This window comes from Cryptomeria japonica, chromosome 10 (genome assembly GCF_030272615.1).
Source record: "Cryptomeria japonica chromosome 10, Sugi_1.0, whole genome shotgun sequence".
Lineage (NCBI taxonomy): Eukaryota > Viridiplantae > Streptophyta > Pinopsida > Cupressales > Cupressaceae > Cryptomeria > Cryptomeria japonica.
In genome coordinates this window covers 900,812,427-900,827,707 of record NC_081414.1, presented here as the reverse complement: position 1 = coordinate 900,827,707, position 15,281 = coordinate 900,812,427, and the positions used below count along the sequence as shown (strand labels likewise).

Sequence of the window (15,281 nt, the reverse complement as noted above, 5' to 3'; positions counted from 1 at the left end):
AAGGATATGTAGAATATTTTCTATTATGGTATTTAATGAAAATTCTAGCATTGATCCCTTTTTCTATCTTCTAGCTCATGTATGTTGGGACAAGACCATAGAAAATGGTGTTAAATCAGGTGTATTAATATTCATGCACTTGTGGTAGTGTCTCTTTATTGTGTTGGCATCTTATATAATTGTTGTCTTGTTTGACTATGTTCTTGTAACCTATGGTTGCAACAAAACTAGTTTCAAGAATAGGTTGGTCACTTAGGAGCATATGAGGACCCGCCTCAATTAGATTCCCAAATTAATTTAAGAAATGTGCTAATTTCAAATCCTAAGTTGGTTGAGTGTGTGCAAATAATAATAGGGTTCTTGCAAAAGGGATTGTTCACTCTACCATTGTTTATTGTTAATGTTGCTTATGATTTTGTCTTTTGTATTTTTGTTAAGTACCTTTGTGTCATCTATTGTCCTTATGTTAGCATTTGCTTTAATTATTAAACTTTAACAATTAATGATTGTCTAGGCCCTAGATAGGGCTTGTTTGCAAAGTGAGATGGAAAAGTGAAAGTTAAAATGAAAATAAAATATTTTTTAATTGTTGGAGTGTGGTAGCATCCCAAGGGACAAAATGACAAGGAATCACAAAAGGAAAAAATGTTTAAGTATAAAAGAACTTATTATTATACATGAAATAGGTTAAAAGATAATTAATATACCAAACAATTAAAAAATGAGCATAATCATACTTAATCCACAAAAACATTAAAAAATAAATACTAAAAATACAAAATAAATATTTTTTCCTTTACACCAACACTAATATCTTTATATTAATATAAATAATCATAAAATATTAAACTTCATTACAAAATAACTCATTCATATTATAAAATATAATTACAAAATAAATTTTAGGTTAACATATATTATATCTAAATCTTCTCTACTATAAACTTAAATCTTATTTTCATTAAAAATAAACTCCAACCTAATTTTCTCCTTTAGAGCCTTTTAAGTCTTAGTTTAATTATAAATGAAGTAAATCAAACATAAATTCTTACCTATAAAATAATTATCAGTCATTTTTTCAAATAAGAATATTAAAACATAATAATATAATCACATCTTAATAATAATTCAATATTAATTATAACATTATAATAAAATAATAACTTTTTAAATAAAATAATGAATAAATATGATATATTTTGATCAATATATAAACTCATTTATCAGGGGAGGGCTTTTTTTTAATAAGAGCAAAATCAATACATTTTTCCCCAAGATTAGATTGATCACCAAGAATAACTCGGTGCAACAAAAGGTTTCAAAGATCTGTTCCTTGAATTATTGTTTACTCAAACTCCATTAATGCAGTTGAAATGACATTTTCATGTGTTTACATTCAATGTCGATGTGATATGCTCCCTGGAAATGTTCTAACAAGCATGCTCTGTTATAAGGGTACATTTTAACTTATTACATTATACAAATTATACCCATCAAAAAATGGTAGCCTGCTGTTATCTCATTATTAAATAACAGGCAGGCCGGCTACTAGCTATGAATGATTGTAAATAATACATCTCCTCCAGCAAAATTATGGCACAAATACAAATCAGACAATTTAACAAGCATGACAGAGCCAAATTTCTTATGTAATACAAATGTATGCACCAATTAGGTCTTTTTAATAGTTTAAACGTCATGGGACCTTTTGGAGCTGGATTTTAACAACCTGTCGTTTTGATTTTAAAAAGAAATTCAATGCCATATCCATCCAATTGCTAGAGGACAAGGAAGATAAAGGGGGAAATGATCCAGATAAGAGACCGAGAACTAGTCAACTTTGCAGTAATTTCATGGGGGGGTGAATCTGAATATTGGTGGCCTAAATTTTATTGCAAAATTTATTTGCACAGCGGCGTGGACATTGACATTTGGAGGTGCCCACAGTGGAGCAGATGTCCAAAGGGTCCAATTGTTGGTTGGGACCCACTCTCCTTACTAAAGAAGGAAGTCTGCAACAGCTGTGGATGTTGTTTGTTTCTTGTTACTTCAGCATTAATCCTTGCCTTAGCTGATTTGAATTGGGTGGGCACGAGTTGATCTGTCATGGGGCTCTCAATATCAGTTGTCATCGTGTTGAAGTATCAGATGGATTTTTGATGCTTGGGTTTGTAGTCGTTGTTCTCAATTTTATGATCATTAGGTAAATTCATTATGTAATTGATGTTTGACGATTGCCCAAAATTAAATTTTAATGTTCAAGGAATTGGCCAGTAATGAATTTTGGCGTTTCAGGATTGCTCGATGATGAATTTGGCTGTTTGAGGATTGCCAATAATGAATTTTGGTGTTTTGAGGATTGCTTAATAATAAACTTTGATGTTCGAAGGTTGCCCAACAATGAATTTTGATGTTTGAGGGATGTCCAGTTGAATTTTGGTGATTGAGGATTGCCCATGAATTTTGATTATTAGGAATTATCCAAAAGTGCATTTTGCTGTTTGAGAATCGCTTGAACCTGAATTTGGGATTTTAAGGATTGCCCAAAACACTTTTGATGTTTAAGACAACCCAAATGAGAATAAGCTAAGTTGGTGTGATGGATAGTAACGAAACAAGTTCTTCGAGTCTGATATTTTCATGGTCGAGAATGAAGGCCAATGGGCAGGACCAAGATGACTTGGAATCTGGGTCTCCTCATCTGTGGCGTCCTGGTTCAACTTCCTATCCTACGTCCTTACCCCACATGTACCCCATGTCTGCAAGGGCAGAGGAGATTGCCAAAGGGAGGCAGGAGCTCATTAAAATGTTTGAAGGAATGCCTGAATCAAGCTATGAATTGTCACTGAGTGATCTCGTGGAGCAGAAGGATGCCATGCAGAATAAATGCAATGAACAAGCAAATACAGAAACAGAGGAATCAGAGGAAAGAAGTACAGAAAAGGAGTCAAAGAAGAAAACAAGAGGAAGCCATAGAGGTGGATCAACTAAGAAAATTGGAGAAGATAGTAAGCAGTTTCTTCTCAACATATTTGTTCCTAGCAGTTTGACGTCCCGTTCTCATAGGTCAATGCCTAGGACTTCTTCTTCAAAGAGTGAAGACTCTGAAAAGGGATCAGGGAACAAACATAACTTCACTTATATAGCAAATCTGTTGAAGACCAAGACGGCTTATTCTTCTATGGGGTCTTCAGTTGATTTTTCTAAATTGTCCCCAAAACCTGCAAATGGAAAGATTTATCAGGCCCTTCCAGCCAGTTCCATGGAGGACTGTCATAGTTCCAGGATTTGGAAACTTGTCAAGTTGAACCGATGCTCATTGTGTTATGGGCATACTTTCCTGTCGAGGACTGATTGTCAGGTATTGCTCACATTCTCATCTCAATTCCACTCTGTTGTTTTTCTTTTAAACTGTGAATTTTTATTAATTGAAATCAATTAAAGTTCATTCAAAGTTGCATAGTTAACATCCAAAAACCAGTTCAGCCAACAGCATTCAGTCGTGTTTGTACATTCAAAATTGCAGAATCAAGATCCGAAAACAAGTTCATCGTAGAGGAGCAATTGACATTATTCAGTCCTTTTTTTGAAAGGAGGCATAGATAACGTTATGGCAGACTTGAACAGGAACACAGATCTCAGCATGTTATTTTTGAATAGCATGCACTCAGAAAAGCTTGACTGGGAACTATTCGTTTGATTAGCAAGCATACCCTTGCTAGTCTTTCTTATTGGTGTAATCATGTTGTAATAGAGCAGGAAGCCAACTGGCACAACCGTGTGTATAACAAATGAAGACAAATGCAATTTAATAAAATATTTTGCCCATGCTCCCTTAAAGTACTCTGTTTTTAATGTCTAGTATATTTTGTTGTCTACATAAAACATGAAGGAGTTTTCTTGTCATCAGTTGAGCTCATTTTGGTTACTCAATTGGGCTTGCATGCCATTTTAGCTCCTTCAGTCTGAAAATTAGAAAAGGAACAAATCTCCTGTATTGATCAAAGTAACCATATATGGTTGAAAGATAACTTTACTGCCCATTCTCTGATGATGGTTTCTCATGAAGATCACTATCAAATAATCATTCCTCTATGGATGGTTGGCATCTAGCTCAAAAGTTTACAAAACTGGCAAGTAATGACATATATTTCTTAGCTATCTATTAGCTAGTTTAGTCCCTGTAAGTTGCTTTTCTTCCACATAATAGAGTACTATGTATTCTCAGGTCAGGTGGAATCAATCTCTGCTATATGATGCAAGACTGATTTAGAAACATGAACTTCTCTTGGCAATGCCAATTTTCTTCTTTGTTCAACCAATCCTTGCTGTCTTTATAAAACTTGATAAAAAAATAAAACTAGACTGGTATCTAAAGAACTGTAATGTCCCCTATTGTAAATGCACTAGTTTTTGCCCTAAAATCACAAATTCCTTTCAAATAAGAGATGTAAGATGGTTAGAGGTATAACTGTACCAGTTAGATCCTGATTGAGACCCCTCAATCGTGTTCAATATAAGATCAATCTTTCCTACTAGGGTTAGGAACATTATCTTAATCATCATTGTAGTTTACATAATATGCATGTGGATTCCCTTCAGGCTTAACGCAATGACCCATCCACAATATGAAGCCCATGGGAGATCATACAAAGTACCTTGAGCCTATCCATCAAGTTCAGGGGCACGGAATTACATCTGTCATTTGGCCTTCCAACTTAACTCGAATGGACCACCAGACTGCTTGCTTTCCTTATATGCCCATATCTCCCCTCCATAGTGGAACGGCAGATTGCATGAAGCTTTAAAGGAATCATTATGAATTATGCATACATTCTTATTTAACTATTAATCATATATTAGAAGCAATAGAATATCTGTATACATTCCTACTTCCTATCAAATGATAATCCAATAACAAATCGGCCAATTCAAATTGCTATGCATTCTGCTTCATACCACAATATTTGATAAATATGTAACTGCTGTTCAATATATATATGTATTGTCTGAATCTGAAATGCTTATTATATCCAATGCTTATCTTGTCTTCCATGATGATCGCTTGATGGCCACATGGGTTTGCCTTATATACCCTTTTATTGTAATGAAGGGTCATTTCTTTTTCCTATGTACACACCCTTCTCCAAGGGTGCATCCCTTCACAACTGTTCCATGCCTCTTGTTAAGATTTTGTTAATTTGCTTATTTCGATCTCTTAGCTTGTTTAGACAAATTGCCGATTACATGAGGAGGATTTGCTTAGACCAATCGCTCATTTCATGAAGGAGATTTGGATTTGATTTTCTGTTCTTTAACTGTTATTATCTCCGTGGAAGATGTCTTGCTCCACTTCATTAAACCACTCCCTCACCATTCTTAATTCTAAATATAACTTTGGTGAAATCGATGTTAGTAGGGGAGGGGAAAACAAAGTGATTACTGGTCAATGCATAGAATAATTCTCATTTTGCAGACGTGGACTGTTGCTCGCACCGTAATTAACGATTAAGGGGAAATTGTGAGTATTACATATTGTAAGACAATTTCTGGCTTGTAATTAAGATTTGTTTACTGTTTTGGTCTAGTGTCATTGGCGGGGACATGACAAGAACCTTTCTCATTGAAAACGTTCCACACATGTTGGGAAAGCCTAAATGACGATGTGGAATTCTAATTTCCAGTGGTTTAACAAGTCACAATGTGTTGGAGGCAACTATAGAAAGGAAGATGTTTAATGTGTTATCAACACTTCCATATAATTATAGGTAATCTGCTGCAGATGACAACGATACTGTGGTCTGATGATCTTTTGCCAAGTAGTATTTCCAATCATTCACTAGGCACTTGGATATAACTGTCTTTTTTATGTCCAATTTCATTGCATCATGATTGAGAATATCCATTATGGTAATCCTATTGGCTACTTGCCTTGTTGAAAGGAGGCCATTTCCAATGCAAGCTTGAAGGGATCATTCTTAATTTAAAAGGTACTCCACATGTAGATCGTGGTGTGACTAGTTTGTTAGAAATCTTATGCTTTAAAAATCAGTTTGTTTCCTGAACAGTAAAAGTTCTTGACCCTTGTAGACATGTCACATAAAGCCAGTTGAAAATAGATTCTAGTTTAGTCAGATTCACATTGATCCTCAATTTTCTCATTGGTGTGGTTTGGTGTGGTAGGTCACCAAACCACACCAAAGTCACACTTGATAATAAATGTTCTTAGTTCCTCCTTGAATGCTTGTAACATGAACTGGACATCTTGCTATGCTTGTTTCCTGTCATATTGAAAGCCAGTATATCATCCAAGTAGAGAATGACAAATGACCTAGACATATGGATAATTTTCCTTTAATCTTAGCAGAAAGTAAGCTTTTGTCTACTGTAGACTTTATTTTTTGTGTGATCTGGAAAATGAATGCTTCCTGCTGCTCATAAATTAGGTTTGGAGAGGCCATTTGTAAGTCTTTGGGGAAGAATATTTAACTTGCTAGGTAAGACAGTCTCATCAAAAGAGGATACGTTTAGTACAAACCACCCTATTGGATGATGTCCAAATCATGTCTTTGTTTCAAGTATTAATTATGTCCATTGGGTCGGGTTGAAGATATTTTCTGTTGGTGCTTTCTGTGAAAAGTAATTATTAACATTAAATATGACCCCTAAAAGCATGGATGATCATCATTTTTTGTGTTTTTTGAAACTCGACCCTCAATCAGTTTTTATGTCACCTTGAACTCGGAGCAGATTTTGGGAGTGAGTACCATCTCTCAAGCTGGGAATTGTGATACCTCTCCGCATATAAATAACTCCACACCATGTTACTATTAACTACGTCTAAACTGTTTGCTGTGTTGGATAGTTTGAAATCATACATGATGAAAACCTCATGGAAACCTTTAGTGCAGGTTTTTCCAGTAAAGTCCAGTAAAGGAAAAAACACCTATTTAGCTTATTTATGGCCATTAGAGAACCTAAATTAGAAGGATACCTATGATCAAAAATACTAGATCCTTCTATTGAAAGATAAAGCTCCTAGGTTTTATGATTTATCAAAGAGCTTAAAAGACACTGCACAATTATTTATCTAATCTTATCAAAGAGCTTAAACAGTTTGCAGTTGCACTATTACATATATACTAGATTTGTTTCTTTCCATGACCTGGTACTAAAAATTGATCATTTTTATTTTCAAGCCCTTATTTGGAGGTCCCAATGCCTATTGTTGACCCTTTTGTGTCAACCCTCCCCCTGAAGATAATCGATCCGAGTTTTGCATAACCTGCATGTTATGCACACTTTGTTGGCAGCGAGCAGTTGGGGTCTTTTCATCTATTCGGGCTCTATGTTCTATTTTTGAGTTGACCGGCCAGGGCAGTCACTTTCACTTAAGCTTACTGGCTCGAGGCCGGCGGGGTTGTTGGCATGCGATTCCCCTTTTCACCCGCTACTGGCTGGAAAAGAGTGTTATCGCTTTGTCGCGTTGAACAGGGACACTTCCACTATCGTTCCTTGTTCCGATCTTCCATTTTCATGCGACAATGCGATATGCGATGGTGAGAGGGGATGAGGTTGTTGGTGAAGTTCCTTGTTATATCGCATGGTCGGGAGTTTTCGGCTTTTGTTCCTTTTGGCAATTGTTCTATTTTCACCCGATGTCGCGATGGGCGATATGAGGGTCCTTTTTGGCAAACGTTTCAATGGCGCGAGGAGGGAAAAGGGTGTCTGGCCGAAAGGACATGCCTTGCCGAACTCCAACTGAGGTGGGACATCCATGCCATGTCATCCGCATGGCCCAGTTACAAAAAGGACATCGTTGTTTCGCGACGACAGGTCAAAGGGCCTTTGGAACAAGATCTTTTGTTCTGATGTTCCATTTTCATGTGATGCCACGACAAGTGATACAACATGGAGAAAGGCATTGGCGGGGCCCACCTTGCAAATGGCGATGCGACTCATCGGGCCATCAAATTTTCATAAAAAGGCCGATCAACGGCCATGTTTTAAACTTCAGTTGGGCCCTTTGGAGGGCTATGTGGTGACATCTTGTGCATCCATCTTCGCATGACCTCCATAATCGAATGGCCAAGATTCAAACCTCAAAGACACATCGCATTTAAATCTTCTACGTGGGGTTGTTGCCAACCAAGCAGTCGAATCCAATTGTAGGCTTAGTCGATGGCCAAAATCCAATCAAATTCAACTCAACCACCAAGGATCTCCACCATTACTCCAGATTGGACCTTGAGGCAGATTTTTGATGCCGCCCATGCTCATTCAATAGGGATTGAGGACCTTTTTGCCTGGTATGCAATCCCAGTGCATTCATCACAGGGATTTTCCTCTTTTTCTGCAGGGTTTTTTTGCTTTTCCAGAAACTGAGGACACTCTCAAAGACGAATTCAACACGTCGTCAGATCGTCCTTTATCTGACTCCCCTTCTCTCTGATATTTTTGTAGCTTGATTTGAGTTATGCCTGAGCTATAAAGGCAATTTTGTAGCCCTATTTGAGGGTCCTTTTTTCTTTTCTCTTACAAAGTTTCATGTTTTCTCTAACTGTAAATGTTGTCTTGCCTCTGCATCAATAAAATCATCTTCCTTGCCTCTTTTCAGTTTAGATAATCTGTGTAGTGGGTTCTACCTCTTTATTTGAATGCATCTCTTTCTATTTTTCTTTAGTTTATCTAACTATGTTGATCCCTTTGTGGATGTTGATTGTGAACTAATTTCAGTTCCTCTTATCATCCTACAGAATTCCAACCTTCACTTATTCTTAGAAAGCTGATTTAGATAGAAACTTGTGCATACCTAAGGTAGTTTTATTGATGCCTTGTGTAGTCATAGGCAGAGAGGATCAAACTTCCATCTAGGTGCAAATCTTGTTTCCCCTCTTTTAAGCATTCCTTCTTTCTCCCTTTTCCCTCGCAAAACTAGTAGAATAGATATTTCAGTGTTGGATTAGCCCAATACTTTCACTCAAATTGGAAAGGAAACCGGCCTTCTCCGGAGATTCAACCTCACATTTCGCAAGATCCCACACTTGAGAGATTGATTCAATGTTTCACAAGGTTGATGATCAAGTCTGATCATTTGTGAACTAATTTCAGTTCCTCTTATCATCCTACAGAATTCCAACCTTCACTTATTCTTAGAAAGCTGATTTAGATAGAAACTTGTGCATACCTAAGGTAGTTTTATTGATGCCTTGTGTAGTCATAGGCAGAGAGGATCAAACTTCCATCTAGGTGCAAACCTTGTTTCCCCTCTTTTAAGCATTCCTTCTTTCTCCCTTTTCCCTCGCAAAACTAGTAGAATAGATATTTCAGTGTTGGATTAGCCCAATACTTTCACTCAAATTGGAAAGGAAACCGGCCTTCTCCAGAGATTCAACCTCACATTTCGCAAGATCCCACACTTGAGAGATTGATTCAATGTTTCACAAGGTTGATGATCAAGTCTGATCATTGCAGGGTGCAAACATTTGTGACAATACTCATTTTCACCATCTTTTTTAAGTTTAAATTGACTTCATTTTTTACAACTTGAACAATTTTTTAAAAGTCTTGAGAATGATGAAAATACACCGTCGTTGTTAGCCATTAGAACAATTGAACTAGATTGAAAGAATGTGTTAATCATCAGTACCTCCAAAATCATCTGGTTGGTGCTGAGGTCCAAGAATGACTCAAGCCAAACTATGGGAAGCTCGAACCAGCTTCACCACCCAGACAACCTCCAAATAAAGGCCAGCCTCTGTCTAATATATTACAACACTAACCTATACTAGCATTCATAGGGAAAAGGGATAGGAGGTAAGGGTGAGAGAAAAGCATAAAAATTGAAGTAGGTGATGTGTCAGTTTAGAGAGTGAGCAACTCTGCAAAGAAATTTCAGAACACACAAGAACATAACCTGCACATAATGCAGAACCATAAACTCATCTCACATTGCAAAGGGTGAGAAAGAGATGTGGTAACTCTGATGGAAACATCAAATGCCTAGAAAGTAGACTCAATTAGAACAAGAAACTTGTAGATGGGACGAAAACACTTGCAGCTGGTGATGACAAGGTTCAAGGGCTCCATCTCCTGTACAAAATGCCTATGGGATTCATTCAGCATCAGTAAGAGAACTGGTACCAAAATTTACAGAGAAATGCCAAGATGTGGCCAAAAAAAGAAATCCTATTATATGTAGTTCACCCTAAAGAGTAAAGACAATCTGTAGCAATTGATTTGGTAGGAGATCCAATGGGTGAGGTTTCAAAGACATGCTACATACCATTATTGCACATGCCTACTTTTGCATAAATTAAGGAAGAGTAGTCCATGTCATCAGCACTTTTATGATCTTCCTTGATTTGGGGATCATGTGAGTCACTCATTTCAATTTGAAGGCCTCGCATTAATTTACTTGCCCCACACTCCTCAGTTGGGGAGGAGAACTGTTACATTTATTACAGAGGCCACGACAAATCAAAAATCATTCCCACTCAACATGCTATGTGCCCTGCAGAATTATGAAAAATTCGAATATTTTATTAAAATTTAACCATAACATATTATCATTTCCAGTATGTATAATAGTATATATTTATAGCGAAGTGTTAGGTACTGTTTATTTCTTATTTCTTTTAATATTTTGACATACAGTTATTTTTCTTATTATGTTCTAGTGTCTTTGAATTTTCTGTCAAAGGGGAGGATTCTTCTGCGTGAATTTTATCCATATTTTGAGATAATTAACTTTTGAGAAAACTAGTCTGAGGAAGTAACATTTAATTGTTTATCAATGCAGGAATGTAAAAGATCCTTTTGTAAAAATTGTGTCAAAGTGTCAATTGAATGTACAGCAGAAGGAAAAAAATGTTACAATAACTGCAAGGGTCAATTTAATGCTGTAAGGTATGGGCTTGAAATGTTTTCTGTCATTTTGCAGTTTATCTTTTCTAAATCATTTTTTCATTATTGATGAAAATTTAACATTTGCAGATACTCTGAAGGACAGTTAAACAGATGCATGCCTTTCTTAGCCCTTAACAGAGCAAAATCTGAAAGAAAATCAAAATTTTCTCTAAAAGACCAAGAGAATGACTTCCATTCCATCTGATGCATCCAATTGTATAAAGATATGTCATACAAGGTATTCTTCAAAGTTTCAAACTACATGAGCAATGTCTACCATTTTTCTGGGTTGGGTTCACGTGAAAAGTACTAAATTAGAGATCATCTCAAGGTTGGATCAAGGCAATCAGGGTTTTGAATTAAGTTCCATTTCAAAAAGAGAGCTGAAACACCGTAGCCTGCTTGATGAGTTAATAATGTTTGGTCGTTAGAGTTGAACAGGGGGCTTTCATGCATGCACATCCTAAGCTTATAAAGGATAATATTCAATGTCACAAATAAAACAGGTCAAATGTCCTTTAAAACCTCTTCTTTCCTGTCTGCGAGCTTTGCATGTACCATAACCGGGGCATTTAATCAAATGGCAAGAGACTGAAGGACACTAAAAACTATATAAATGCACTCTGTGTTGGAACTGTATACAGTACACACTGAATAGCAAGCGAATTTTGCTATTACCTAAAGAACAGAGGTCGATTCAGTGCATCATCTGGTCATCAAGAGGTCTAGGACTTTGACTTATTCTTCTAAAAAGTGCTTGTTAGAGCATCTATTGTGGCGGAAAAGGTTCTGCATTGACCACGTAGTTTTGAAATTAATAAACTATCTTTTTCGGATATGAACTCTGAGAATTGAATGCAAAATCGTACATCTTGTTAAAGGCATTAGATTTCTGTCTGCAAATGAATTCCATTTTTTTACTGTTTAATATACATTATGACTTGAGGCCAGAAATCTTGGAACACAATAAAAAGAACCGTTTCCTAACTGAATTGAAATCTCTACACTTCTATGCTCATTGCAAACCGAAAATCTTTTTGAGAATCTTCCTACCTCGTCCCCTTCTCTTAATAGAACTATTCTTTTTTTTCAATAATTCCATGTGTTCTTTTTATGGAGAGATCTTCATCCTAGCTACCCATACTGGAGCACAAGCTTCAGGCCGATAACTTAGCTACTCATATGGGAGCACGAGCTATAGGCTAAAACTTCTTCAGCTAAGATCCCAGGTCTGAGGGTATCCATTCTCCCAAATTTGCTTTGGGTACAATCCCTCGTGATGTTGGAGTCTTGCACTCAACAAGACTTGATCTTGGTGGCCTATTAAGAACCATTAACTTCACCAGCAGACCAAAACCCCATGGACTAATCTTTAATCATCTATTCAAATCCAATACAACCAAAAATAATGAAAAATTTAAGTACAATAACCCTTAATGTCAAAGGACAAACGACTAGGAAAGTGCAAGCCAGTTTCACCTTTAACAATTTGATCAAAGCAAGAATCATAGCTGGAATTACAAAACGGAGCTTACTGTAAAATTCAAAGGACAAACGACTAGGAAAGTGCGGAAAGTGCAAGCCAGTTTTACCTTTAACAATTTGATCAAAGTAAGAATCATAGCTGGAATTACAAAACGGAGCTTACTGTAAAATTCTCAGCCACATGTACATTGGGAATCCCCATTAAGAAATTGAAATCACCTACCGAGAGAAAGACTAGCATCGTCTGATTAATAGTAAGAGTGCATCATTATACATAATAAAAATACATTTGGCTCTATAAGGGTATGATTCTATTGAAAGGATGCTACCTAAACTTTCATATAGGAGCCTTTTATGATTAAGTGTTCCCATGAATTTTATAAAAATAATTAATGTTTAAATATTTAATTAAAATTTTTTAGGAAGCTAGTGGTCTCAAGGGATAGCTAATGTTAAAATATATAATTGAGAATTTAAAAAATTGAAATGTTTGTTAATAGTGTCATATGAAACAAAATAATCCTAAACTATAAGAGAAATTTCCAATCTGATATGGCATGCATTTGTCAAAGTTTTGAAAGGAGAAAAGTAGGGTTTCTATTTTAATTCATCTTGGATCAAGTCTTAATTGTCTCGTGGGACCTCTCAGATACTAAAGAACCCCACCTTGGACTACTTCCTAAGGTTGCAATCCCATGAATGAGGCTTGGGCTCCTACTTTTTATTTGGAGGACATTCAATTGTCATTATAGGATCAAAATAGGATTTCCACATATATAGTTGTGAACTTTTACATTGTTATAATGGGAAAGGAGGTTGAAAGCTTCTTTCACCAACCCATAGACTTTTATATATATGTAGCATCTTAAATGGCCCATTTTTTTTGCTTTCTCTCTGTCTATAATTATAACAATTTCTTATCTATATATTTTTGCTTCCACTTAAATTATTAGCACAAAATAATTAAAAAATCAATAAGACCACTTGCTAAAAAAAGCTCTTAAATTTCTTTAGGAGCATCCACTAGGAATTTTAGCAAGGCCTATCAATGGACCATAACCCAAAACTTTTATTATTCTAGATTATAAATCAAATCTAGGAAAGCTACCTTATTGTTATCAAGTCATTGTCTTAAGAAACCTATATCATTGGTACAACCCATAGAGGAGCCAAATTTACTATTGCCTTCGTTAATTGTTTAGGCACAAATCTCTAGTATCTACAGTTTTATCTCTTGCTCTGAATAAAACTAGTAATTAGGAGATAAAAATTAGTTGGTAACTTAATGTACTATAAGCAGTAATTGAACAAAACTCAAACTATAGATAAGAAATGTTTAACTAATTTTAGTGTGTATATATATTTCTAATCATAATGTAATTTTTCTTTGTTTATCTAAAATATGACTCTAAAATAATATGAAATCATTTAAGATTTTTTCTTTTAATATTAGATAATAGAAAACTATTATAGTTGAGATTCCACGTATTTAAATTTAGTAATAACATAAGAAAAGAATAGGGAGAAGAGGATATTTTTTATTCTAAGTTTGAAGTCAATATAATTGGTTAGAATGTGCTTGGGAAGAGGTTATGGACTATAGAAATTAGGATCTAAGATATGTTTTTACAATGGCCTACACAATTACATGAACACATTCAATCATGTTTTTATTAGCATGGTACTATCTTTTAAGGTACAATTATGTCTCTCCAAGTGTTGGTGTCCTCTAAGGTATGATATTTTCCACTTGTGTATAATTGCATCCTTTGCAAATACTAAGCCTAACATATTTTTGGAGGTAAAAGAGGGTTCCCAAAGGTTGTTTTTGAGATACACCTTTTTCAAATCCATGGCTTAGTCAATAATTCAAACCAAGTGTATATTCAAGTGTGTGAGTTCTAGATGCTTGAAAAAATGGCAATGTGTGTAGTAATAGAGATCATGAGGTAGTTTTAATGGTGGATTTGTATGTTCACAAAGGTCATGGGGTCCTAGGAAATATGTGCAGTGAATTAAGCTTGCATACACCTTCCTTGGTGTCTTGATTCCTCATCATTTCCATTAAGGTTTGCCCTTTAGATATTTCTACCCATTTTTAGTTGGTCCAGAGTCATATTAGGGTTTATGAGATAAGATAAATGTTTGGCTCAAAAAATTGTATTGTACCCAAAGGATAGAAGTATAGTGTGTCGGTGTCCAATGTGGGTGGTTAATCAAAATGGATACAAGAAGCTACAAAAAAGGTATGGTTAAAATTTTGGGAATGTGGCATAAATTAAAAGTAAAATTAGGTTTCTCAACAATAAAAAAATATCAATATTTATGCTTAGAAAGAAATAAATTAAGTACAAAATGAGGTGGAAAAGTGTAAAGTGTGCACTTTTCATCTCTTCATTTGTGCCCCATGTTAGTATACATCTGATCTACAATGAGTCAAGTATGCTAAAGCACATATAAAGTAAATTCATTGTATGATACATGAGGATAATGTTAGGATAGGTGACATTAATCTTGCATTCCTATATCATTCGCATGCGTCTCCACATTCCTTGTAAAGTGTTCTATGGGACATGAGAGTCACAAAAAATAATAATAATTTCCTATGAAAAATTGTAACTGCATTCTGAAGATGATAAAATACAATGGTTAACTAACATAAAGAAAAGAGAATTAAAGCATTAAACCATTTACCTTCTCTTTCTTGAGCCAAAGTGAAGCACCCTTTTTCACTTGTTTTGCTCTTTTGTTTGATTGAATGTGGATTGCTCTCAATATCAACATAAGCTCTATTATGGAAATTTTATCATAATAGTGGCATGAACTTAATTGATGGATTGATGAAGGAGAAGGCTCCAATTATAGATTTTCAATGAAAGAATGGAGGA

At 35.4% G+C, this 15,281-nt stretch overlaps 1 protein-coding gene across 2 annotated transcripts; it reads left to right on the top strand.

Annotated features, from left to right (window-relative positions):
• Positions 1–1,620: 1,620 nt before the first annotated feature.
• LOC131046249 (uncharacterized) lies at positions 1,621–11,792 on the top strand. Of its 2 annotated transcripts, XM_057979937.2 has the most exons (3): positions 1,629–3,361; positions 10,802–10,908; positions 10,996–11,792. In XM_057979937.2, exons 1-3 carry the CDS (start codon positions 2,600–2,602, stop codon positions 11,111–11,113), a joined length of 987 nt encoding a protein of 328 aa, XP_057835920.2. In that variant the 5' UTR covers positions 1,629–2,599; the 3' UTR covers positions 11,114–11,792. The 2 variants fall into 2 exon arrangements, with proteins under 2 accessions (XP_057835927.1, XP_057835920.2); XM_057979944.2 differs by lacking the exons at positions 10,802–10,908; positions 10,996–11,792 and adding an exon at positions 3,527–4,041 and having other exon boundaries at positions 1,621–3,361.
• Positions 11,793–15,281: the final 3,489 nt, after the last annotated feature.

Excerpts from the sequence above, each read along its gene's own strand:
- LOC131046249 (XM_057979937.2), top strand. The coding sequence starts at position 2,600 with ATGGATAGTAACGAAACAAGTTCTTCGAGTCTGATATTTTCATGGTCG. Across the intron at positions 3,362-10,801 it reads TGTCGAGGACTGATTGTCAG|GAATGTAAAAGATCCTTTTG; the intron begins GTATTGCTCACA and ends TTATCAATGCAG. Across the intron at positions 10,909-10,995 it reads GGTCAATTTAATGCTGTAAG|ATACTCTGAAGGACAGTTAA; the intron begins GTATGGGCTTGA and ends TAACATTTGCAG.